We start from the raw sequence: 27,824 nt of genomic DNA on the forward strand, positions 1-27,824 counted from the left end.
CTCCTAACCCTAATTCCTCTTTCCTTTTTCCTTTCACACTTCACACACACAGCCCGCCTCTTTCTTTCTCTCTGTCTTGGCGACTACGCCCGAACCCCCGGCAGCGCTCTTCCAACTTCGCCGTTCGCACACTCCCGGCAGCGCATTCTTTGCCGTTCGCATATCCCGATGGAACTCCGGCAGCGGCGATTTCATCAGGTTCGTTCTTCGTCTTCCATTGATCTTCATCATTTTTTCCCCCTTTTTCTTATGGTTTTTTTGAGCAGAATGTGAGGGATTTTCTTTATCGTATCGGATCGGCGCAAAATCCACCACCGCTCAACTTCCTCCCCGGCAAGGTAGCCTTGAATAATCCAGCCAACGAGCCGAAAACGAGCTAGCTCGAATAAATTGCGAGCCGATCACGAGCTGGACTTTTCGAGCTCGTCACGAGCTCGAGCCGAGCACGAGCCGACCTTGAACACTTTCGAGCCGATCTCGAGCTGGCTCCGGCTCGCCCGAGTTCGGCTCGTTGACAGCCCTACAGGAGAATACTTTATGACAATGATTTACCATGCTATGAGAACACTTGCATGGATGTTAGGCCCTTTCATAAACTTTGTAATCTACTTTCAATAAACTGTGTCTGTTGAGGAGATCGTTGCCTTATTTTTACACATTGTTGCATAGTGAAGAATAGGGTAATTAAAACACAATTTATTCAATTAGGACTCAGGAGAAACAATAAACAGACATTTTGAGGGTGTTTTGCTTGCTATTTTACACCATCGTGATATTTTGTTAAAGAAGCTTGAATCAGTTTCTATGAACTCAATTGACCGAAGGTGGCAGTGGTTTAAGGTACTACTACCAATTTCTTTCCTTTTGCTTTCGTATAAAATCATATAATTGGTTTAATTGTACCCAATAATCGTACAATATAAATGTAGAATTGTCTTAGCGCGCTAGATGGAATCCATGTTCTTGGTCATGTCCCCGTCACACATAGGGCTAGGTATCGTAATCGGGATAAGAAAATTCTCACAAATGTGTTAGGAGTGTTCTCCCAAGATATGTGATATATTTATATCTTATGTGGGTACTACCTTTTGCCTAGGGAATGTATTCTTTTTTTTGACTATCAAGCCCTTAGGTATCTAAATTCACAAAAAAAAGTTAGGATTTCGATACGCCAAATGGGTAGAATTCCTTCAAGAATACACATTCGTTCTCAGACATCGTGCTGGCATAGAAAATAAGCCCGCATACTCATTGAGTAGGATAGTTGGTACTATTCAGTCGATAGGTGTAAACATTATCGGCTTCGAGAGAATCAAGGAAGAATATTCCAATTGCCCTGACTTTGGTGAAATTTATGCTGCATTTGTGGAGGGTACGACCACCAGTAATGTTTATGTCTTACACGATCAATATCTTTTTCAGGGAAGTTGACTACGCATACCTCATGGATCACTATGAGATTTTATTATATTGGAACTGCATGCGGGAGGATTAGCATGCCACTTTGGATGGGAGAAGACCATAGTGATGGCCTAGCTTGAAACGAGATGTTGCAAGAATTGTCGAGAGGTGCGGGACATGTCAGCGAGCAAAAGGCAAGCGACAAAATACTGGATTATATACACCCTTACCTGTACCACATTCACCATGGCAAGATCTTAGAATGGACTTTGTTTTAGGGTTACCAAAGACCATTAGAAAGCACGATTCGGTTATGGTTGTTGTTGATCGATTTTATAAAATGGTACATTTTATACCATGTAGGAAAACATCCGATTCCTCTCATATTGCCTATTTATTCTTTGCTATGATTCTAAGGTTGCGTGGAGTGCCCAAAAAAATAGTTATAGATAGAGACTTCTAATTTGTTAGTTATTTTTGGAAAACTCTTTGGAAACTAATGAGAACAAAATTGCACTTTTCATTTGTGCACCACCTCCAAACAGACGAACAAACTGAAGTTGTCAATCGAAGTTTAGGTGATTTATTAAGATGCTTAGTTGGAGAAAACATTAGAAATTGGGACACTATTCTTCCTATAGCTGAATTTGCATACAATAGCTCCATTAACCGAACAACTGACATGAGTCCTTTTGAAATTGTTATTGGATACAACCCGCAAAAACCTATTGATTTAGCATCCTTACCTATAAGTTATCGAAGTAGTGAACATGCTGAATCTTTTGCTCAACATATACGAGAATTGCATAATGAAATTTGGAGACGGATAATTCTTAGCATTGAAACTTACAAGAGACGAACGCCGGAGTATCAAAGAATTTAAAGGAGATATGGTTATGGTGAGAATTAGACCTAAGAGGCTTCCAAAAAGAGCCGTTAAGAAATTGCATGCACGATGAATGGGTCTGTTTAAAATTCTAAAGAAAATTGGTTCTAATGCCTATTCGTTTGAATTACCACCCGACATAGGGATTAGCTCCGCTTTCAATATCGAAGACCTAATAGCCTATCGTGAAGATATAAATGACTCAATTCTCCTTCATTTGATAATCCTTTTTCACCTTCACCTTTTCTTTTGAGCCCTTTGTTGCAGAAAAGAAAGATGCAATCCAATCGAATACTCCATGATCGTATTATGCCCACACGAGATGGAGGAGATCACACGTTCTTAGTCAAATGGTTGTATAGGCCTTATGATGACGCGACGTGGCTCACAAAAGAAGAATTTCAGAGGATCGACCCAGAACTTTTTGAAGAATACATCAATTGCAATTCGTTGGAGTTGAATTTTTCCAAGAAGGGGAGAGTTGGTGGAGAACCGGGTCCTTTTTGGATTTATGCTCGTCGTCGGAACTGAATTCTTCCCCGATGAGCTCTTCCCGGGGCAAAGTCCTAATCAAAGCAGGCAAAAAGCGAGAAAGACCCAGTTGGAACCGAATTCTAAATATTTGGTTGGACGATGGACTAGTACTAGAAGTCTAACTTGAATCTGAGTCTGATTCAGATCCTAAATTGCATCTGAGTTTGATTAAGATTTAGTGGGTTAATTTTGGAAGTTTAATTAGATTAGGATTTTTCAGTTTATTTGGAAGTTTTAGATTAGAATTCTATTCCTTTTTTAGATCTCTATTTTGAATTTTGCTATGAGAATTTATTTATGACTTCGAGTTGTATTCCTAATCGTTTTAATCTATTCTCTCTATAAATAAGGGTCAAGTCTCTATTGTAAGATATGCTTTTGATTAATGAAAATTGAGTTACTTGAATTCCTCGTGAATTTTCCTTGCCTTTGCGAAAGCGTCGACGGAGAGAGTCCGGCTCGGAGCGAGTCCCGTGAATTATTTTCTTTTTTTCCTTGTCCTTCCCTTTCCTTCTCTATTTTATTTTAGTCGTTGGATCTGTTACAATTAAAGAGAGCTGTTGAGATCGACTTATCCGCATGGGACCCACCTGCGGGATCTTTTCACAAGCCTTTCGTGAGATTCCCCCCTCCGTCTGTACTGTCCCTCTCTTCTCCTGCTGTCCGTATAGTAGGAGTTGGCCCACTTGCTCAAGAAAAAAAAAACAACAAAAATCCGACTGATCCGCCGTCGCCGTGACAACCAACTAATTGAGATTGGGATCAAGCCTACTTCGTGGAAGCAAGCCGTCGTCGAATCCATTGATTTCTTTTTCTTTCTGCGACTATTTCTAAACCCTAATTTTCTATTATCATCACCCCATCGTTTTTAACCCTAATTTCTTTCCACTATTTTAGAAATTCCAACGAAGCGGCTAAGATCTGATGATCGAAAGAAATTAAACAAACTCGTCCGCGTGCGTGCGATGGATCCGATCCTGTGGAAACTCGAAGGTGTGATCTTTCCTAATCGATCTCTTATTTAAGTTTTCGAATTCCGAATTTGTCATTTATTTCTTTTAGTTTGATTTCTAAGAATTGCTCAATCTATATTTTAAGTAATTCTCGAAAATCATAAACCGTCCTACATCACAAAGTGTACAGGTCCACTCATGCAACTAGCTATGCCGTGACCTCACGACGCAACCTGACTTGCCTTCTCACAATAATCAATTGTGAAAACCGTGGGGTGAGAAACCAACCTGAGGTTTTCTAGTGGGTGCAACAGAGCCACGAAGGCAAGCCATAATCACCAGGAAAGAAGGTAATCAAAAGATATAGATAGATATTATCTTTTTGAAAATGAAGCCTACAGTAGCAAGATATAAATGTGCATGATGGTAAAATAAATCGGAATGCCGCTATTGTAAATGATATCTATCGAACTATATGCCTCAAAGGATGGCATGTTGTAAAGAACTATGAACTATTTTAGAAAACAATAAGAACTGCAGATAAAGCAAAAGTTTTGAATTGCAAATAGAATGAGAGGATCATATGAACTATGAAGACAAGTATATAAACCATAACCTAAATCAAAGTGAACACGAAGATTACCAGAATAATTGCACAAACAATATCGAGACACCATAAGATCCATCAAACTAATAGAAGTCAAACGTAGCCATCATATCCTGAGACTGCTGTTGTTCTGAGTTTTTATCACTCTCCTTTGCAGGGGCATTTCATTCCTTTCCTTTCCTTTGGCTGGGTGGCTAGCGCTGCAGGATAACCTGCTTAAGGTGTCTACAGAATTTGTGCCGTTACTATTACTAAGCAATTATTGTTCTTATTCACTCAATATTGTTCCATAACAAAACACCTATATTTATGCTGCTCGTTTTTTCAACACATCCTACTTAATGGTTGGAAATGGTGTTCCCATTTGAATCTTATTCCATTGTTTGAGGGGATACTGTAATCTTACATCTTCCCTAGATTCCTACAACTCAACATCTAGGTTTGTATTCCCGCTCTGTTTCTATGTCTGACCACCATATTATATTTTATATAACACCATTTTTATTTATGACAAGATTCTTTCTATTTTATCTTCTTCTTTCATTAATGAAACTAGTTGCCTAATTTCTTCTTTATTAATTAGCTAATCTGATAATGCTATAAAATCATTTTCTTTGTGAACTAATATGAGTATATTATACATCTCAATCTCTCTTTTTTTTAAATTTTTTATAACTAGATTTACAAACAAAGGTAAAGTTTAAGAGCGCATTATTAGGTTAATAATAGGCCCTTGGAACAGAGACCTCGCCTTCTCCAATCCAGAAATGTTTTGGAATGAGATCAATTCGGTGTGCTTCTCCCCTGTTTCTCATCTTCTCATTAGTTTCAAGATGAATGGGATTTTAGGTGCTTGCACAAACCATTTGCATCCACATATCAAATCTTATTCTGAGGGGTTTCATGTGTTCCCTTATCTCATTATATCTACTGAGGTTTGCTCAGGTTTCTGAATTGGGTGACAAGTTTTTGCTTTCTTGCTTGTTTCTTTCTTTCTTTTGATGGTTTCTAGTTTATTTGATGATCATAATGTTTGATTTTAGGAAGGGGAATATGAATGATGCTACGGCGGGCGCAGTTGCTGGAAAGCTTGCCAATAAAGGAAAGCAGTTGATGACGTCGAACTCAAATCTAAAGCAGGTGAAAGAAGGGGATGCGAGGCCTCATGGAAATTTTAACGCTTATCCGAACTCAATGGCGACTTACGAGGATGTGATCGCCGATCGAAAGCTGTTCATGGGAACTCTCGAGAAGTTGCATGCTGCGATGGCGACAAAATTCATGTGAGCTATCCTTTCTTTTCTTAACATCGTTGGCATTATGCGTTTTCTGGCCAATTATCAGAATTGGTCTTACATTTTGTACTTGATGTTTCTATGCCTTTTCTTAGTAGTAATGCTTTCAGTTGAATTAGTACTTTAAGGCTGCGTTTGGTACTGAGGATATCCTAGAACAACACGGGATATCCCTCGAGTTGTAACCAAACAGCAGAAGAACAGAAGGGAACGGATTGTTCTGGTCAAAACGGATTGCTCTGGGTTGTTGAACAACCCGTTAAAAATTGTTTCTAGGGGAACTGAGAACAACTTTGTTCTTCTCTTTATTTTATTAGATAAATAGATATATAAATAAATATATTAATATAAATATTATTTTTATGATAATATATTTAGACTTAAATTTTATTATATAATATAAATTAATTAAATTTTATATATTATTTATTTTATTAAGTTTTATTATTTATATATTAATATTTAATTATTTTATTTTATATTAAGTATTATATATATATAATTATTTTTTCATACATTATATTTTTTTAATTTGTATTGAAATTTACACTATTATTAATTAAAATTATAAGGATATGGTTACACATATTATCAATAAATTATATAAAATAAATTATTATATATAGTAAAATAAATATACTATTTTAAATAAAATTGTTATATAAAATATTATATTATAAATTACTACAAGAAATAATTTTATATAAAATATACTAATATAAATTAATTATTTTATTTTTAAAAATATATGTAGATATTGTTCTACACTTTTTATCCAAACGCTACTAAGGATATCCTCTAGAATATCCCCGAATGCATCCAAACATAAATTTACAATTGTCTTATCTTATATCGGAATATCCCCTGTTCTCGGGAACAACAAAAGTTGTTCTCCAAAATTTAGTTCTCCAACCAAACGCAGCCTAAGGAATATAAAACATTAGAGTTTGTTCTCCTAGATTTCATTGGCTTTTGTTTGTTTTTTTATCAATACTAAGTTAATGGGAACATACTTCAAAATGAAAGACCATGACTTGTGATTTGTGAGTTATACTAGCATGAAAGTATACTTAGGCTCCATAGGGATGGTGGGGAGAATAAGATATCTACATGACTCATTAAAAACGGAGCAGTATGTCCCTGCATGCTGTCTCCCCAACTCCTTTTTACCCAATATCGTTAGGTAGCCCTCAGTACCAAAAGGGCCCTTATGCATCTTGTAATGTCTAAAAATTGAAGATCATGAATTCTTTCACATTTTCCATTGTCTTGTTGAAAAAGCTTTTCTAAATCTTATGTTCTTTAGGCCGAATTAGCAAGCCAGCTCTCATGCATATATAAATAAGTAGGTTTACTACTATATGCCTATTAATATTAGCTGCTCAAATTTTTTAATATCGAGCTTGATGTGTGGATCTTTGTATATTTGTTTTGGCATTTATTATGTTGTACGTCAAACATTATCATGCACTAGGTCATGCAGTAGTCAATACATCGATGTAATTTATACAGTTACAAGTCCTATAAATATTTATGTTTAACCCTCAAAAAGATCTATGCTTTTTCTTTCCTTTTTTTCACTTTCTGATTCTTCTATGTGGTTTCTTTTCCATCTATAACATACTTTCACATTATGATGTTTTACCTAGGTTTTATTTTTATTTTATATATATATATATATATATATATATATATATATATATATATCTTACATGAACTGCATATGCAGCTGCCTATTGCAAAGATGCAACACGATACATGCTGTGTGCCACCATCTCTACCTTTTAGAAAATCTCGTGCCATTAAGTTTTTGCATAGTAGGAATTTTTTATTTTGTTTATGATGCAGGACGGTTTAGGGAGTTTAGGGGTTTCTTGAGTATTGCTTAAAATACTGATCGAGCGATTCATAGAAATCAAACTAAAAAGAAATAAATGGCAAATCTGAAAATTCGAAAACTCAAATAAGAGATTGACTAGGGAAAGATCACATCTTCGAGTTTTCGCAAGGTCGGATTCATCATACACACGCTTGCGAGTTGGTTTAACTTCTTCAGTTGTCGGATCTTAGCCGCTTTATTAGAACTTCTAAAATATTGGAAAAGATAGTTAGGGTTAAGGTTTAGAAAGGAATGAAATTAGAAATAGGATACTAGGAAATTAGGGTTTAGAATTATTTGTCGAAAGAATAGAGAAATTGAAGGATTTGATGACGACTCGCTTCTACGGAGTAGGCTTGGATCGCAAACTCGTTAAGATAGTTGTCGCAACGACGGCGGGTTGTAGGGGGAATGCGCCTTACGTACGGCTTCTCCTGTATGGCCCGGCTGTGGGGAGATCCTGCGGGTGGCCTCCTAGTCGTATTCATATCACCCCACAGCATGGCCCGGCCCGGCCCTGACCCAGCACGACCCACATTATACCCTTACGAAACATGGGATATGTTGTGAGCTGGACTAAATTTAATCCAATCCGGCTCTAATCTCGCCCAATAAACATGCTCTTTTTGTGCTTAGCATTATCTTGGTGATGCCGCCATTATCTCTTGCAATGTTCCAAAAAGTGGTCTATGCGGCCACAAATGAGGTTCAGACCATCAATCACACCGCATATATAATATTTGGTGCACTATGCAGTTTGACCGCATATGCAGTAGACGACCACAAATGAGGCTGCATATACGACATTTTTTTTAAGGTGGGAATAAAAAGCAATATTGAATGAGATTGTTCGGTTAATGATTATACATATACATATTTATTTTTGTATAAGTTTAGTTAGTAAAAATGCATATAAATGCAATTATCTTTAGCGCCCTGGGGAAACTGAGTTTAGCGGAAATCATGTAAATTTTTTGTAAATCCTTTCCCGATGGAAAACATAGTTAGCAAAAACTGTGTAATTTTTTTTTTTAAAACTACTAAACCTGCCCCGAATGTGCACGGCCCCGTTACATGGGCGGTCTTTTTTGTACAAACGGACAGAGTCTTTCCTATACATGTATGGCATAGGAGCATAGTTACGCAACGGCGATAACACATAGTACAACTACAACAGGGACGAGAAATAATCACAACTATTAAATAACTACAAATCCATCCAGAACAGGTAGAGAGTAATATGACAAGTCTAAATTATCAATAACATTTTTGAAAACCAAATCAAAAACCTATTTATCATGAGAAATGCAAAACCAATAGAAATCCAAAACACTGAGGTTATATCTCATTTTATGAAACGAGAACTAAATCATGATATTGAAAAACGATAAATAAAGATTTATGAAGTTATAAAACTTGATGTTTCCAAGATAAGCCAAAAACTAGAGAAGCTACCGAGGTTCTATCTCCCACGACCTCACACAGCATCCCAATCCTCACTACCTGCATCACCTGTAAAAAGAGGATCAATCTGCCAACCACGAAGGTCAAATCTCATGATAGTATCCAGCTGACCATAAGGTCTATGTGATGTTCATAATCGAGTGCAACCTACCTTATGTGATGTTCATAATCGAGTGCAACCTACCTTAAAGTTAAAGTCAACGACAGAGTACTCGTGTATCATCAAATCCTACTCTACATGTCATAAGTCCAACAATGATAATGTCTAAACATGGCAATCATGAAGCATGTAAAAGAGAGAAACGATAGTAAGCCGACATGTAAAGTAACTAAGCATGAAAGATATAATCCGCTCTACTAATCAGTAATCAATAATTACCCAACAATCATATTATAACGATAATTAAAGTAAGAAAGTAGAGCAAGTAACATGAATAGTAAGGAAGTAGGTAAAATCGATCTGCTCAACAAGATCTATGATGGAAGCATGATAGAGGTAACCGAGTAGAACACCACTTTACCGACTTCGGATCTAAACACCCACCTATATATTGGATTATATCCGAGTCCGCGACTCCACCAATGTCTCTTCACGTGAATCTAGACATAATCACTGAGTGTCAATATAAGCCACTACGTGTCCGAAGCACCAATCGACACACATACGGCACTTCGGTGCACAACAACTTACACAGAACATCAGTTTTGAAATCCGATTTTCGAAACTAAACCAATCCACGAGCCGACTCTACAAGAGTCCAAACTGCTCCCAAGCATCAAGTCGACTACAATCTGCGACACTAAGTCGCCAAAGATATTAACTAGTGTGATCAGAACATTAGTTTCTTTAACCGATTTTCGAACCTCGCTCAAACCGTCGCTTAACTCACTGACACCTCCACTCAATCCATGGAGCGTCTCGAGCAAAGCTGTAGGTCTTCTTGGATAACCCGCTGTCCTAAGACACCAATTTACGTGTTGGGACAATCATACAAAAGATGCCAACAACAATGATTCGGCCCTAAAATTAGGCCGCAACGGGTTCCGACGTATGCCGATCTTATTATAGGAACCAGCAAAAGATAGGAGCACTCATGCTGCTGGTTTCAACCAGCGAGGACTCTTGGAAGCACATCCCGAGAATTTCGGAGTCCAAGTACATAGCCAGTGCAGCGAAATGGCAGATTTTCCGCCCCGATAAGTCCCAAAGTTACCGTTTTCGGAAACGACACAACATATGACTACATGATTGCTCCCGATGGTCATTTCCGCTTGGAATGCAATTGTAACAGAGCTCTGGTCAGCAACAAGCATGGCCACGCACTCCTAACCTAATGGTTTGGCCAAAAAGGCCTAATTTCGATTTTAGAACGCGTGCGTGACTTGCGTTCAGCCCCAAAGGCGGTCCTAATACTACATCACTACATAAATGTGACATGACTTCATTTGCAACTCAGAATAGGGAGGTCGGAACATTGGTCCATATTACCGATTTCTAAAATTTACCCGATTGTCGCACAAGCTCACCGGTGTACCACTACTACCCACGAAGTGTCCCGAATCACACTATACATCTCAATATCCCATCTGCTATCCTGAAATGCACCACTTTAGGTGTCCGGACAGCCGCACACAAAAATGCATAATAATGGGATATGTGACCCTGAACTAGGTCGAGTCGGGTTCCAAGATTCCGTTTTTGCCTCTGGAACCAACCAGCCTACAGCATGCATGCAGCCACCCAAGGGTCAACCAATGAGGTTAGACCAACCAACAACGCTTGGACACTGAAGTGGACTCAACTGCGAAGATTTCCCTGAAGTTGGAAACCGCAACGCAATAATGATCCGCTTGTGGTTCAACTTGAGTCGAATCGCACCAAATCATCCCCGAAAGATTTTCGGGCCTCGAAAACCCAGTTTGAACATCAAACCATGATAATTAAAGCCGCCCAACCTTTCTTACGATGCGAAAAGTATCGAAATAGCCAATATCCACCATAATCACATAATAAACAGGGATTTCAAGTTTTATCAAACTTTTGCGATTCGAAAGTCAACCTACAGTGCAATGGGTTGATGACACTCCTCTGGTTGCAACAGGCCCGCACGAGGGCCACGATGATGGTCGTCGGTGATTGGACAGCAAGAAAAGGCCGTCGGAGGGGATTCGGCCACACCACGATTGCGCACCGCCTTGGATTGTTCGAATAGCTCTAACAAGGTGAGCATGATGTCGAGGATGGCAGAAGGATTGCCGTGCTCCCAAAAGTACGCAGATTGCCTGCAACTGGGTTGACGAGAAAAGCTCAACAACAAGGCATTTCCCCGAGCACCAGGCGAGCAATGCTAAAATCAGCGGATCGAGTGGGGCTTGGTTACAACTCAGGGGAGCATGGGCACACATGGGTACCAAAGTGCCGTGCTGCTGGAGGGAGGTCGTTGGAGGTGCGGTTGGCCGAAGGAGCAACCTGCGACCACAAAGAAGACGAAGAAACTATAGCTGCAGCAGTAGCAGTTCCGAGCTTGAGCATGTCTAGGATCGGCCAAGGCCGGCTGTGGAGGGTGGTTGGAGGGAGGTCGAGGGTTGCGTGCCCTGCCACCTGATGGTTGCTGATGATGAAACTTGCTGGATCAGGAGGCTTGGATTCGGGTCTACGCGTTCTACCGCAGGGAGCTATTTAGCTCAAGGAAAACTTTTGGAGGGTCCAGCGGTAGCTGGAGCAGGGCGGGTTGAGGTTGTTGGAGTTGGGAGCCTGAGGTGGTGGTGGATGCCGCGGCCAACACAAAAGAGAAAAAATAGAGAGAGAGAGAGATCGAGATCTAGAGAGAGAGGAAAAAAAAAAAGAGGGGAGCTTGGCTGAGCTGCTTGCCGGCCGGGGAGGAGGTGGGGCGGTGCTGTGGAGTGAGAGAAGAGGGAGAGAGTGGGAGAGGGAAAGAAAAAGAGATACTAGGGTTTTCTCTCCTTTTTTCTCTTTAATGGTAACAATTGCAGGTAAGTCCTTCCACAACCTCTTCTTGCCCATTATGATCCTCTCTCAGTCCTCTTCGCTTAGGAATCTTCTGTTTCGAAAATCTTTCACTTTTCACGCATGAAATAATAACTTTTTCGGAGATTGCTTATTTTTTTTCAATCTTGTGAAAATTTCACTTTACCCCCTCATGTTCATAGTTTCTTGCCCTCATAATTATCTTTCATCAAAGTAGAGAACTTTAATTCCATTGACTTTTGCACCTTCCTTCCAGATTTCCTCAACAATTCCTTGTTGTGTGTTCTGCTCTGTACCGTCATCTATATTTTAGATATGAAAGCATTAATTGGGGGTCCAATTAGCTTGCCTTGTAGATCATTCAGTTTGGTTTTTCTTTCTTTTATATCATGCTGTTCAGAGAAAATGCAACCGGTAGTGTGTTGAATAACTTAAACCAGTACAATTTAGGAAATTATCACATTTCATAGTTATTACTAAATTTAGCCTTTTGTCTTCGTTGCTAGTGAAACACAGGGTAACTTCTCGAATTACTGGAGGAAGAATATTGAGTGTCCCGTTTGGCATATTTTCTTGAGTTGATCATAGAAATTATTCTAACCCTATTTGATATTGTTATCTTCATTTCTGTTTGGGCAGGTCTAAAGTGCTACTCTTATGCTGACAAGAAATTGGTCTAATTAATTAACTATTGAAAGTATGCCCAATTTACTATACGTCCTGTTGAGATACTATATTCCGATGGTAGCTGCAATCTAAACTAAGTGCTGAGTTGTGTGAGATGGCCTCCTTGATAGAGATCTGAAAAGGGTTAACAGTAGTGAGTGCGTCAACCTACAATTATCCTGTAGGCATATATCTACAATAAACATGTGGAAATAGAACTTCTGTAGTATCAGCCAAACAGGTTAGTTAACATTACTTGATGCAAACATGTATGCATAATCAGGTATAATATTGCCATGAAAATGAGTAAGAGCATAAAAAGTATCATACATCGTGAAGAGGAATAATAAGATCCTAGCTAATTATACCATTTGTACAACCACTGAAAACTGCTAATTAATATCTTGGCATTTTCAATATTGAGGCTTTGAGCCTCTCAACCTGGGAGTCAAGAGACACCATGGCGATGCCAAGACACTAAAAATAAGGAATTAAGTGCCATAGCATCAGGTTGTGCCGAACACTTGTGGCACTGTATGGCAAATGCTTGTTGTGCTGTGCCAATATGTGCCGGTCGCTAAAAAACCTATGTGCAGACGCACATTAGCATGAAATATTTATTTTCCTAAGCACCCATATTTTCTAATTTCTTAGAATATATCTTTATTAAATGTTTCACACTTTATATTAAGATAAGTACTTACTAATTTCAAAAAAATAGAGTTTTGAGTCGTGCCATTGGCATGGGGTTCATATCATGTCATGGTGGGCACGACCTGTGCCGATGGAAACTTAAATCCTCGACTAAAAGTTTGAGGGACCTTTCTTGAAATGATCTACTGTCTTGAAAAGGATATATACATTTTTGCATAAATTGCTCATTAAAATCAAATAGGAAATATAGCTTTGTGGTACTTGCTTGTACACCGGAGAGAGACTGTAACGACCCAGCCCACTAGCAACAATAATTCGTTGGGCCCAACCACCGGCCCAAAATGCTTAAGCCCAGTTATTATTACTAGTGTCTAAGTCTCTTATAAACCCAATAACAACCCCTTTCCCATCCGATGTGGGACTATTGGGGTGTCACAAACTCCTCCCGTTAAGGCCCTGACGTCCTCGTTAGTCCAATCACACACACAGCCCAAGATCACCAGGCGATGTGAGACTCGTCTCGCTAGCCCGTCATCCAGACCTTGGCTCAGCCGAGACTCGCCACACATGTCTAGCTGGTGAACCGGCTCTGATACCAAATGTAACGACCCAGTCCACTAGCAACAATAACTCGTTGGGCCCAACCACCGGCCCAAATTGCTTAAGCCCAGTTATTATTACTAGTGTCTAAGTCTCTTATAAACTCAATGACAACCCCTTTCCCATCCGATGTGAGACTATTGGGGTGTCACAGAGACCCTATGGCTAGGTTACATGGCCACGGCTTGCGTCTTACGCAATCTAGACATGGGACGTGTGGCGGATGCGCAACAACAGGTGTCCATTGCGTGCTTGGGATTTAAAATGGGAGGAAAAAAAAGATGCAAAGAGGACTCGCGTGCATCACGTGAGCCGTCTTTGCATAGGAAGAGTTCCAAGGTTTTTAACAATGGGAAATATCTTTGTCTGCACTTAGTGTATCCTTAACTATTTTACACCACAGTCAATATTTGATTAATGCTTTAAAATTAAAATCTAATTTAACATATATGATTTATTATATATAAAGATATATTTACAAATAAAATAATTTGGAAAAATCTAATACTTAAATGTTAACTAGTTCCAAATATCAACAAAATTAAAAAGGACTGTTGCTCAATTTATTAAAAATTTTATTAAAAAATTTATAAATTTTGATGCATAATTTTTTTTTTTTTGTTGATGTTATATAATCCATCTAAATAAATTTGGTTGAAAATTTTGTTGTGCTCTGTGTGGTGAAAGAGATCTACTTGTGAACTTGGTACAGGTAAATATATCACCAATTCATGCCTGGCTTTGTAGGGTGTATAAATAGAATTCATTTACTAATTTAAAATATTATAATATTTTGTACATAATATTTTATAGTATATTTAAAAAGTAATATTTAAATGTTTGCCTTGCCTTGTCTGTGTCCTAATTTTTAAGTTGCCGAGTCACCGTGATAGCATCATGTCATGTCCCGTGTTCATGCCCATATCCGTGTAACATAGCTCTACGGTGACTTGGATGCTTCCTTTGAAATTGAATAGCGGGATAGATATCGCAGATGGATGTTTTATATATACACCGATGCAATTGATAACTCGTTGCAGTTGAAGAGGATATTGTACATTTGTGATGGAGACTCTATGGCAAGGATTAAAGTGTTGTAGCACGAGGACGTGCCGGTTGTCGCCTGGCACGGTACGGCACAAGTACGCCTCCGTGTCGACACGTGGCACGCTTGCGTGCCAATGGATACGCATGACCTTCTAATAGCACGTTTTGGCATGAGTTTTTTTAGTTTTTTTTGTTTTCAATAAACTCTTATAAATCTATTTTGAAAGATCTAGAAAGATAATTATAAATATTGGCTATATATTGTTTAATATACTCCGCAATTAATATAGTGGTAGATTTTTTATATATGTAAAGCAAAATATAACTATAACTTATGGAGAATAACAATTAAAAATAGATTAACTTTGAAAATTATTTTGATTTTACCTTTTTTCATAACCTAAAAAAATTATAGAATACAAAATTACAGAAAATTACTTTTTCTTAAAATTTTAGTTGAATTTGTAAAATACATCCATATTGATTGGACGCAATGCTGCATAATGGCTAGATTAACTAGAACAACACTATAATTGCTCCAATAATTTCTTTTAATCATGAATCTTTTAAAAATATTTATTAAAAATTGAAGAAAAAATTAATTTTTATTAAAATTTTTAAGAAAAATTGTGAGATCTATTCATAAAAATTTAACAATAAATCACAGGACGAATAATTAAGAAAATTTAACTATCAATTGCTTCTATTTAGTTTTTTATTTTATTAGCATTTTTCGTCTTCTAAATTCGAAAATAGAATTGGCGAAGTTAAAAAACTTTTGTCGTAAATCTCATACCCAATGCTAGATTTATCCAAAATAATTAAAAATCAGACTATATAATGACTTTCTATTTTTAAATTTTTGTAAGCTATAAATAAAAATTTGCATAATTTGAAAGTTCTGCAAAACATGAACTTTATAAGTTAAAAATATTTAAGATGTATGAAAAACAATTTAAAATTGTAAATTGTAAAATTTCCAAGTGATTAAATAGAAACAAAGTAGAAATGGAATGAATTGGAATAGAAAATTAGGGAAAAAACTATAATAAGAAAGTGGAGGAAAAAATAGAAAGCAAAAAAAAAGAGACAGAGTTAGTGAGAAAAAAAGGAAACACTGATAGAGTGAGTTGTGGAGAAGAAAAGGTAGAAGAAAACGAGAGAGAGGGATGTGTGTGAGGGCAAAAAGAAAAAAAAAATGTAAAAGTAGGCCAAAGCAAAAAAAAAAAAAGAAAAACAAAAAAAAGGGTTAAAACTTAAAATGCTGCGCAGCGGCACTATGCCGCGATACCCAAATTGTATCGCTCTATCTCGCGCGATTTCCTTTAGGTATCGCGGTACGGGGGTTCCAAGAGAAACCCCCTTGTACCGTGTCCCGTAATTGGTGGCACGGCACGTATTGGCACAGGGCGATACTTTAAACCTTCCTCTATGGTGATGTGGATGCTTCCTTTGAAACTGAAGGGTTAGATGCTGAAGATGGACGTTTTATAGATAATAGATGTTTTATAGATACACTGTTGCAATGACAAGTGTATTGCCTAACGGCATTTTTTGCAACAATCAAATGCATAATACTGGTTTTTTATTTTTGTTGAGTTATATCAAATATAAATATGCTTTCCTACTTTCCATCTGACAAGGCCCTTTAATTTTTTGACACTTTTAAACCATTTATACTAGAATTATTTACCACATTGTCCTCAAGAAATATTTTCAGTACAAAATACTTAATACATGAAATTCAAACCTCTTTCACAAGTAATCGATATTTTCTTATCGCTTGTCTATCAAACTCGTTGTTAAAATGCAAATTGGTGTTGATTTTTATTCTTTTACATTTTCTTATCTAGGGTGCCAATTATTGGAGGAAGGGAACTTGACCTTCATCGATTTTTTATTGAGGTTACATCTCGAGGTGGAATTGAAAAGGTAAGGGAAAAAACAATGTCGTAACTTTAGCATCAAAGTTTACATTTAGCTTCCATTTGTTAATCTATAACAATTTGGTTAGGTTAAACTTGCATGTTTTAACATTTTGCTAATAAATGTATTTTTTGATACTAAAATATTTAGTATGTTACACATGAAATTTTGCTATCAATAATTGGTATTTTTGTTAGGAAGCATTTCTTGCTAAATGTTTCACATTAATTAGCTAAGCATTACTTCAGCTTGGGGTTGCGCCACTTCATTTCACCCATATCGTACTATATTTTCATATATGATCCACATACTTCCTTAAAATGATTAAGAGCCTTTCTAGTGTTATTTCTTTCTTGTGTCACTAGTTAGATTCATTTTAATTTCAATTTTCATCCAGTCCAAAAGTCATCATATTCGTATCTCCGTGTGACAAACTGAGAGTTTTGCTGCAAGTAGGCTGGGAAAATGTGTGCTTTTGTCACACCCCGAGCTCCAACAAAAGCTTACCTAGCATGAGCATTGACCCGCTGTATATACAAGGTACCCCCGATGCGCACAAGGCGTCTACAGCAAGGATTTAATTGCCCATCGGCATGGGCCGTATCCACTGTGCCGTATTGTGCCAACAAGAAACTGGCACGATACAATTCCTGTACTGATGGCATAGCTCAGAACCCTCTATTCGATAAATTAGTAAGTGATTTTCTCAATAAAGTTCAAAAGATTTGATAGAAATACATAATAAATAGTTAGAATATTTTGTTGCAGAAGAAAATAAATATTTCATGTCATTATGTGTCGGCACACATATATTGCCGACACATGTATTTTTTGTGATTGGCACGCATCGGCACGGCTCGGCACGCACCGTGCCGTATTGTGTCGGCAAGTTTTCGGCACGACCTTGTGCCACGACACTTAAATTCTTGGTCTACAGACACAATTCACAAAGATGATGTGCATATCCTAATATGGTAATCAGTGCAAATGACAAAACCTAAACTGGAAAAGATGTACATCAAGCAACAATCATCTCCAAATCAACTCTCAAGTACAAGATATATTACATACAAAAACTCTAGGAGGTACATCTGAACAAGTCTCTAGCACATCTCAAGGAAGTTTAACAAGAATAATTACACGAACTACATCCAAAATGAAAGGTGCATCGGGTCCACCTCTAAGAATGCTTGGTTGGGCCGGCTCTAACTAGACAGCGACTCCCTTGCCGCGATCCCTACCCTCTCTCACTGCGGAAGGCTATGAAATAAAAATAATCAACAAATGGGGGTGAGAACTATAAACATATAGTTCATAAGGTCTCATACATCTTAATTATAACAAGTATAGTGATAACCAACAATGCAAGGAATATCCATCTCTACTCGACTATAATGCAAGTATATGAGCTAACTAATGGTACCACCAATTGTGCTACTAGCAAGGAAACTCATAAAGCAATCATATGGCCTCTACTATAGAGCAATCATAATTCGTGCGTAGAATGATGAACCCACATGCTAATAATTCACAAATAGTCTAATTAGCATGCTAAATAATGGAATGATTTCAACATATGGAGTTAATGACATAGAGGGAGTGGACCAATTCTGGTGAGGTCGAACACACCAGATGGTCCACGAAACTTGTTCGTTCCTTAAATCAGAGTTGTCCACCAATTTCCTTAAGCCCTATGAAAAGTTCCCAAGGGCCCACAACATCTTAAAATGTTCTCCACGGAATTCACCAAAATCTCAAGGAAAATGAGTGTAAAATATCTCAACTCAAGAAATCCTTATCCAAGCTTAAAATTAAAGCAATGAGGCTTCAATTCCAACCTGTATAATTGTTCTAAACACATCAATTCCATACCAAAAGTCTTCAATTGAAAATTCCCAAAATAAAACCTAGTTTTCACAAAATGAGAAATTCTACCAAAACCTCGCAATTCTACAATTTAGAGGTGCTAAGAAGTTTACTAAGCTCAATACAAGCACTAACCGTCAAGTCCAAGTGTTGAGGATGAAGTTTGGAAGCTCCAACGACTCTCTTTCTAAGCCCAAGCTCCCTACTTTGCTCCACAAGATCCTAGTCCCATGGAGAAGAAGATAGCTAAGTGGAAATGCAAGGAAAGGAGAAGAGAGGAAGAAAATGGAGAAGGGAAGAGAACCCTACAACTCCAAAGCGCCTGCTGCGTTTAGGAGAGTTGGGATGGGGGTGACATATATAGGTTACCACAATATCCAATAAGTCCCCCAAAATTGGGAATTGCAAGCTGTGTGTAAACAGGTTCTGCACCATTGCGTATCGGTACATGAAATTGAATACCCTCACATAGCTCAAGTGTTCCGGTACTGAGAATCTAGTTCCGCAGAATCCAAACGTTGGAATTTCTAATTTTCTACTGTGTTTCGGTACACAGTAAATCAATATCGGTACATAGGAAATCAGTACCGGTACTCAAGTTGAGTTCCTCAAAACTCGAAAGCCACTCAAGCCAGTCTTCTATTGAGTCCCAGTACACCTCAACCAGTATGGGTACACAATACTAAAACTGCTAACTTTAAAGAATTTGGTCTCCGAAGTCTGTTTTCATGCCATTTAAGCATCGAAAACACACTCAAGCTCTCCAAACTCAGCCAAAATCTCCAAAATAGTATTAAATGCTATTTCTCTCACTAAGACTTCGTAATTTGCAAAAGTCTAGTGTACTATATCCTCCCCTTCTAAAAATGAGTCGTTCACAAAACTAAAAATTAAATATTTCTATTCACCATCTAAAAAATATGAGGAAACGCTCCTGACGCGCACTCTCTAGCTCCCAATGAGCTTCGCGCTTCATTATTGTCCCAAAGCACTTTCACATAAAGTATTTCACGATTCTGAAGCTTTCTCACTTCGCAAACCAAAGTCTGCCTGGAAGCTCTTCAAACCCCAAATCCTCTCGTAGCTGTAACAAGCAAAGTCCACCACCCAGGATAGGTCGAACACCTATCTTCGGAGTATTGAAACATGAAATACAATGTGTACTTATGACACGCTACCGGGCCTACACGCTTCAAAACCTCAAACGGCCCAATGAATTGAAGTTCAACTTCCTATGAATGCCAAATCTCTTGATTCCTGTAGTCAGCAATACTTTCAAGAAGACCTAGTCTCCTACTTGGAGCTCCAATCCATGTCAACGTTTATCCGCATAGCTCTATTTGACTTTGTACTCTAGTCAAAAGTTCACGTGCAAGCGATCTTTGTTCTCGACTTCTCGAAGTACATCGGGCCCAAAATCAATCTCTCTCCTACCTCACTCCAATGAAGTCATTTCGTTCATAAAAAATCTCAAAAGGTGCCATCTTAATACTTGCTTGATAACTATGGTTATAAGCAAACTCTGGTATAGGTGGGTGCTGACGCTGTCACGCCCCGCCCCGTTGCACAGCGGAGGTTATGCGGGCTCGTGCACAGATCCGTCGAAAGGATTAAGTTTTCTTTATCCGTCCAAGGCGTGAACAAAACCAATACTTTGAATTTCACCCAAGAAAAATAACATAACATAGTTTTGCACGAGGGCTTATCACAAGAGTGAGAATGTAAATCTAACTATTACAACATTGTCATTCACATTTTACATACATTTTTACACTTCACATAATACATGAATATATTTTTTTCCTCAAAATACAACTTCGTTCTCAAATTACATTTTCATTTCAGAAATATCTTTACCTTTTTTTACTTATACACGGGTGACCTACACTTAGTGGCTTTAAGGCGCGATGCCCACACCTCGGTTCGGTGCCGCTCCGCTTGTGGTTGGCTCTGCAAAACAGGGGGTGAGAATTAAAAGAAGATTTCAGTGGGTTCGGTCGCCGACCTCGACGATTTTCCCACAAAGTCTAATCAAGGCATAAGTAGATACAATAACCAAGAAATAGTAAACAACTACACTATGCATAAACTGGAATAAATACTACTATGCCTTTAAATAATGAAATGAGGTTTTTTGGTTATCTACTTTGCTCGGGTATACAGTAAATCAGTACCGATACTCAAGTTGAGTTCCTCAAAACCTGAGAGCCACTCAAACTAGTCTTCTATTGAGCTCCAGTACACCTCAATCAGTACCAACACACAATACTAAAACTGCAAATTTTGTAGAATTTGATCTCTGAAGTCTGTTTTCGTGCTATTTAAGCATTAAAAACACTCCCAAACTCTCCAAACTCAGCCAAAATTTTCGAAATAGTATTAAATATTATTTCTCTAAGACTTCACAATTTGCAAAAGTCTAGTGTGCTACAGCTTTGCTGCTCCCTACAGGGTTGCAGGAAATGTAGTTTAACTACTCATTTTCATATTCAGTTCACTGCTTAAATATTCATGGGCCTGGATACCTTCGGACAAGTTTTGTCCTCCATCTTCAGCTGCTAAAATTAGTGAAATTTAGTATATCTTCTAGTCATTGACTATTTATTGCATTGTTGAGTATCAGCTTCCATCTTGATACTTAATGCATTTTATAAGCCATGTGTGAAGATGCTCGATTTTAAGCAAGTTTATGACTTCTCTAACTGTTTCTAAAAATTACCCAAAATGATAGCAGTTGATTGTTATCTGTTTTTATCATTAGATAGCTAATGAAAAGCACAAAGAAGAGAACGATTTTCCTCCTCCTATTATGAGATAGAGTTGATAGAGTAGGTTGTATTGTGCCATTTTAGTATGTAATAACTTGCCAAATGCAGAAGTTATTGTCCACGCCCAGTCCATCTGCAAAACTGTGTACTACAATCAAACTATCTCATAATTCAAATCATCCAAATTCAGATGAAGAAATGCTACAATAAAGTTGGCCGCAGAGATTGAAGTATAGGATGAAATAGAGGGTAGATGCCAAAATGTTGCATAGATGTGTGAATGCACTGGGTAAGTAATAAATTGATGGAGCTGTCAGGGCTCGCAGCAAGATGCTTTAAAGTGAATTTGAGAAATTTTATGCCGTAAAATACAAACTATCCAGTTTGATCGCCCATTTGCAATAGACCATAGTTTACGTGTCATCATATTTTCTTTTGAATTTGCTATTTGGATGACACGTGGGTGCAGACAAATAAATTCTATCACCCAAGTTAACTCGACTGCTATTACTGGCAATGAAAATTGTGTAATAAATATTGATGTAAACAGTGAACACAGTTGATTTTTTTGAGCAATAAAACTGAATATGCTAGGAATAAACTATTCCTAATTGAAACTAATATTCTAATGGTTTTGAATTCAGAAACATTACTGAAACTATTGACAAAATCAAAACCATAAAAACCAAAATTCTTAAATTTCATTTTGAAAATCATTATATGAGATTTAGATTTTTATAACCATGTAAATTGGGAAAGATCATTCCACATTTACAATATAACGTGTATAATTTGAAATGTTGTTAAAAGATGTACTAAAAGCTAAGATGCAGAATGCCCTTAAGAATATTTGGATTTGCATAATACTCCCCTTGAAATTCAAAACCTATCAAGATATTAATCACTTAAAACTTCTTCCATTAGTTTCCGATTACGGTTGATTTGAGAATAGAAAATCAGCTATTATCACTTAAACGCTTTCTATTAGTCTTCTACTACTGTTAAATTTGAAAATAGAAAATAAATTGAAAATTTTGGCCAAAATCATCAACTATTTTTTGAAAAGAAAACAAAGAAAGGGATTTTATGCTCTTCGGCTCTTTTTGGTGGTAGGTCCTATTCATTCTTGAAATAGAGTGGTCACTTGTCTAAAATCAAAAGATTCAAAGATTGGGTCTGGTGCGCCCGTAGGTACTTGGTTTATTATGGCCTTTATTGCTGTTTGGGCCTCCTTTGGTTAAGCTTGTTGGAACCAAAAGCACCCATCTAGTTAAATTATTTGTATGCAAGTGAAGTATTGTAGAGGTGGAGAAAATGTTAGATAGCACCAGAAAGAAATGCTAACAAAGCTGAAACTAAAATAGATGCTAACAGAATAAGCTGGGTCTAGTAGCAAAAAGAAAAATATTATTGTGGTAAGCAAGGTTAACAGCAGATAGTAGAGTCAGCAAGTCTAATTAAACTCCGATCTAAAGTAAGTGTTTGTTGAGTGCTGGCTGATATAGTCGAGCCTACGTTCCAATCTGTGCCTGGATATGCACATGTATATATGCATACAAGATTCAATTGTAACTACAGGATTTAAGAAATGTATATATATGTTTACAATTAAATTTGATTCTCGTCTCGGTTCGGTTAAGAGAAGTGTCAAAATTGAGCCAAAACATCCCTTACTTTGGGGGGTTTCATAGCGGATATGGGGTTTTGTTAGGTTTGGATTTTGATTTGGAACCAATACTCTCTTACTGTGGAGGGTTTTGTAGAAGATATGTGGTCTTGTTAGGTTTGGTTTTTAGTTTGGAACCAAACCATGAACACTCTTATCTTGGGAGAGTTTCACTATGAGACCCTAGGTAGTTCTATATATAAGATATAATAGGGCTAAAACTCTTGAACGGTGGCTAGGCCCAAAAAATTAAGAGAGTTAAGCGTGCTAGGATTAGAGTAGTCCTAGGATAGATAACCCCCTAGGAAGTGGGGCGTCATATTCACAGTGGACGGGGGATAGTGGACACCACCGTAGGTCATAGTGGCTGATATAATCCCATTGTGGGATTCACAGTAAGTTGCTGAAATGTCTACAGTCCTAGTTGCTTTTGCATTTAAACAATGAACATTATAGAAACAATAGACTAGTTCCAAATATAGAAGCATAGCACTTAAATTTTTTTCCTACATCTATGTTTCCAATTGCATTTCTACATACCATGGTGATCAGTGGCTGTCAGTGATCCTTTGTTGCCGCGCTGATAAACCCTTGTGGTCACCACGTGCTTTTCTCCCCAGATGAAGGAAACCCTAGTTTTCTCAATTCCTATGAGAAACATAAGTGTATATTTCCCTTGGTGCCCACTAAGTATTTTATTTTCGCTAATCATGTAATTTCTCAGGTATTTAGTGATTCTAGGCCACAACCACCTACTTAAATTTTTAGATATTGGGGCTTAAACCACCTTATACTGACTTAGTGTATGTTCACTACTATAGCAGCTGCTACATCTGTATAGCAGCTGCTATGGTTCTAGTATGCTTAGTTCTGTTGTTTATTACATAATGTAGCATGACACTCTGATACTGCTATAGAAACTGCTATATCTGCTGTAGTGGCTGCTATCTAGAACATTGATCTTGGGGCATATTGAAGTCAATATTAGAAACATATAGTTTGACTTACTGTACAATTTTGTGACTAACCAACTGATCACCTGGCTTAAACTTAGGACGACAATTAACATTGGTTAATAACATAATTTACGTGGTGGAGAATAATTTGACTTCTATCCTATACTGAAAGCATTCTTAATCATGTTATGTCAATTTATTTACCTTGGCTTAACTGCAGGTGATTGCAGACAGAAGATGGAAAGAAGTAACAGCTGCTTTTAGCTTCCCATCAACAGCAACTAATGCATCTTTTGTACTGCGGAAATACTACATGTCCTTGTTGTATCATTACGAACAAATTTATGTGTTTGGCTCAAAAGGGTGGAACTACCCTCAAACTGGTTTGTTCATCTGGTGTCTTGTTAGTATATATATATATATATATATATATATATATATATATATATATATATATAGAGTCCGGCTACTATACTCTTATGAGTACGATCGCCCTCGTACTCATTAGTTGTTTTCGATGATAGAGCTTCCGAATCGACGATCCATATATTAAACATTATCTAGAGCATTTAAAACTTCTAGAAATCAAATTTTATAATTTTTTGACATCATTACCTTACGATCAAAAGCTCACAAAATTGACAATTTTTAACGGCCGGTATGGGATACTTGCTAGTTTAACGGTGTAAAAGAATTGGAATATGTTGAATTTTTGATAAAAAATTCTATTCACTACCTAGAAAAAGATCAATAACTCCGATCTTAAATTGAAGGATCCGATCATCCATTTTTAGGACGTCGTTCGATTTTGACCGTTCATTTTATGCCAGTTTGATGGACTTCATTATGATTTTGAAAAATTACGAAATTTATTTTTTTAAAGTTTCAAATATTCTAGATCATATTTAACGGAGTGAATTGTCGATTCGGAAGCCTTATCATCGAAAATAAGTTATGAGTACGAAGGGCCCAATACTGATAAGAGTATAGTAGCCCTACTCTCTCTCTCTCTCTCTCTATATATATATATATATATATATATATACAGTTGAGCTAGAATACTCTCAAAAGTACCATAAAGGTGGTGCTTTTGAGTTTTTAGCCATTGGATGGAGAGATGTGAGGTTGAGATGATGGTGGTAGGTGGTGGTAGGTGGAATAGTGCCTGATCCAAAGGCTATTAGTAATCAACGAGTAAATCCAAGGGCTAGAAACTTAGAAGCACGGTTGGTGCTTCTAAAAATATTCTAGATCAATTATATATATATATATATATATATATATATATATATAGAGTGAGGCTACTATGCTATCGGAAGCACGGAGCCTTCCGTGCTTCCAGCTCGTTTTCGATGTTGCGACTTCCGAATCGTCGATCGGCCCCGTTAAACTTGATCTAGAGTATTTGGAGTACCTAGAAAATAAATTTTATNATAATATGACATTAAAATTTTAAATCAAAGATATTGATCTTGTTTTATATAGTATAAAGAATTTTCTATCAAAATTTCACGTGATTTGGATATTTCTACACCGTTAAACTTGCAAACGGCTCACTACGGCCATTGAAATTTGTTGATTTTGAGCTCATTCGATCACTAGGCAAATGATATCGAAAAATAATAAAATTTATTTTCTAGGTACTCCAAATACTCTAGATCAAGTTTAACGGAGCCGATCGACGATTCGAAAGTCACAACATTGAAAACGAGCTGGAAGCACGGAAGGCTCCGTGCTTCCGATAGCATAGTAGCCTCACTCTATATATATATATATATATATATATATATATATATATATATATACGGTCATCTTCTTCTCATTCTTAGTTTTGGTATTTCATCTTTCTCAATGTCATTGCAGCTGGTTATGCACCTTCCGCCAGCACATTCGAGAGATCAATTGAAACTATGTTGCCGTATTGGGAAGCTCAGACTTCTGCGAAAAGACGCAAAAGAATCAATGGTCTTCTCTCTTTTTCTTCTTTTCCTTCATCCTTTTTTTTTTTTTTAATGGCAATGCTTCCCTACACTATACATGTGCAATAATCTTTTGCAGTATTCCTTTGGTAGTAGTGCTGCTTCTAGTGTTGTCACCAGCTGATAGTTGGAAAATTGATTTTTTGTCACATAATGAGATCTTTAAAGATTAAACATAGAAAATTTTGTCTCCGTTGTGAACGGAATGAGGTATGTGATTATCAAAGGGAGGCTGCAATCTGATATGTTTGGAGGATTGTTTATTCATCAACACCTTGTTCTTAGTACTTGGATCTTTTGTACTAGGAGGGAGTTCATCTTCTGCAGTTTATCCTTCGGTTGTTGGAGTGATCGATGGAAAGTTTGAGCATGGCTATTTTGTCACTGTTACTGTTGGCGGTTTGACCAAATTAAAAGGTGTCCTCTACCACTCTCCTGATTTGGCTGCTACTCGCATTCCGCTATATTCTGGAATGGCTGATGACACTAATGTGAGGGTTACACGCCATCGCCGGCATAGGAAGAAGCTAAGTACGAGAGATCCCACGCATCCCAAGCCAAACAGGAGCGGTTACAATTTTTTCTTTGCAGAGCAGCATGCCAGACTTAAACCGCTTCATCCTGGGAAGGATAGAGAGATAAGCAAAATGATCGGAGATCTATGGAACAAGCTCACTGATTCTGAGAAAGCTGTAAGAAGTAAAAATATATTGATTGAGAGACGTTTTTGTTTTTTGGGATAATTTCAGATAATGAAAGCTGCAAATGTACTCCAAATATTAGCCACCATTTTCTTTTTCTTTTTTCTTCTTTCTTTTAAGCTCTCTTTCAAAACTGAATCTCAGGTATACCAGGAGAGAGGCGTCAAGGATAAGGAGAGGTATAAGACTGAAATGGCAGTTTACAGAGAAAGGCTCAAAATAGGCCAATCTGTTAGTACTGCAATGCCGATCTTGCAGCGCCCTGCTGAACAAGAGTTGGAGGTGGGAAATCCTGATGCGAAGGTGGAGATGGATGATGGTTATATACTTCTTTGCGATCAAAATGATAGCAGTATTGACGGGGAAGATGATTCCGAAGGGAAAGACTTGGATGATGATGATGATGATGATGATGATGATGATGAAATTGAAACATCACTCGATGTCGGTCAAAATGCCACCGGCTCTTTTAGATTGGCTGAACCTTTGCCTGATCAGAAAGATGGTTTTGAGTTGCGAAGGAGGGATCAGAGCCTTCTGCCAAAAGAATGAGCATCCTCTTCCTGGTGGTTCAATTTGGGATGAAGGCTCAAAACAGTTTTGGACGCACCAACTAATGGTAGCAAATAATTAAATCTCGAGATGGATCCATCGGTGATGATATTTAACAGCTAATTGTGGTGAATTTGCTCACAGAATTGTTGAAATGCCTGTTTCCATTTTTTGCACCACCTATTCATCTGGAAGAATTGTACTTCTGAAATTTTTTCTTTTTTAATTTTATGCAAATTCTTGCTCTTTAACATTCAAAACTTTGTGTTCAGTAGTAGCAGAGTAAGGCTTTCGGCAATGTATCTGTTGCTACTAAATTTGTATTCCGTATGAGTGGAAATAAATACTGGCGAGTTTCTGCTGAACGAGAGTAGGTCAATTTTTAATTACTTATTTTTTAGTTTTCAGGAATCTTGTAGACTTCTGCCGATCAAT

At 37.4% G+C, this 27,824-nt stretch overlaps 1 protein-coding gene across 9 annotated transcripts; it reads left to right on the top strand.

Annotated features, from left to right (window-relative positions):
• On the top strand, positions 1-27,800 carry LOC109725284 (high mobility group B protein 15-like). Of its 9 annotated transcripts, none has more exons than XM_020254407.1 (11): positions 2-198; positions 267-338; positions 3,719-4,124; positions 4,539-4,602; positions 5,425-5,664; positions 16,829-16,907; positions 17,442-17,594; positions 24,378-24,540; positions 26,021-26,122; positions 26,443-26,828; positions 26,982-27,800. In XM_020254407.1, the coding sequence occupies exons 5-11, from the start codon at positions 5,435-5,437 to the stop codon at positions 27,387-27,389; spliced, it is 1,521 nt and encodes a 506-aa protein (XP_020109996.1). In that variant the 5' UTR covers positions 2-198; positions 267-338; positions 3,719-4,124; positions 4,539-4,602; positions 5,425-5,434; the 3' UTR covers positions 27,390-27,800. The 9 variants fall into 9 exon arrangements, with proteins under 9 accessions (XP_020110001.1, XP_020109999.1, XP_020110000.1 ...); XM_020254409.1 differs by lacking the exon at positions 267-338 and having other exon boundaries at positions 3,719-3,814; positions 3,958-4,124; XM_020254408.1 differs by lacking the exon at positions 267-338 and having other exon boundaries at positions 3,719-3,814; positions 3,965-4,124.

The sequence above is a fragment of the Ananas comosus genome, linkage group 19 (assembly GCF_001540865.1).
Source record: "Ananas comosus cultivar F153 linkage group 19, ASM154086v1, whole genome shotgun sequence".
Classification (NCBI taxonomy): Eukaryota; Viridiplantae; Streptophyta; class Magnoliopsida; order Poales; family Bromeliaceae; genus Ananas; species Ananas comosus.

Bases quoted from the DNA above. Each gene is read 5' to 3' on its own strand.
- LOC109725284 (XM_020254410.1), top strand. From the start codon at position 5,435: ATGAATGATGCTACGGCGGGCGCAGTTGCTGGAAAGCTTGCCAATAAA. The intron at 16,908-17,441 runs GTAAGGGAAAAA...TGTATATACAAG, and splicing joins CTCGAGGTGGAATTGAAAAG to GTACCCCCGATGCGCACAAG. The intron at 26,829-26,981 runs GTAAGAAGTAAA...ACTGAATCTCAG, and splicing joins TCACTGATTCTGAGAAAGCT to GTATACCAGGAGAGAGGCGT.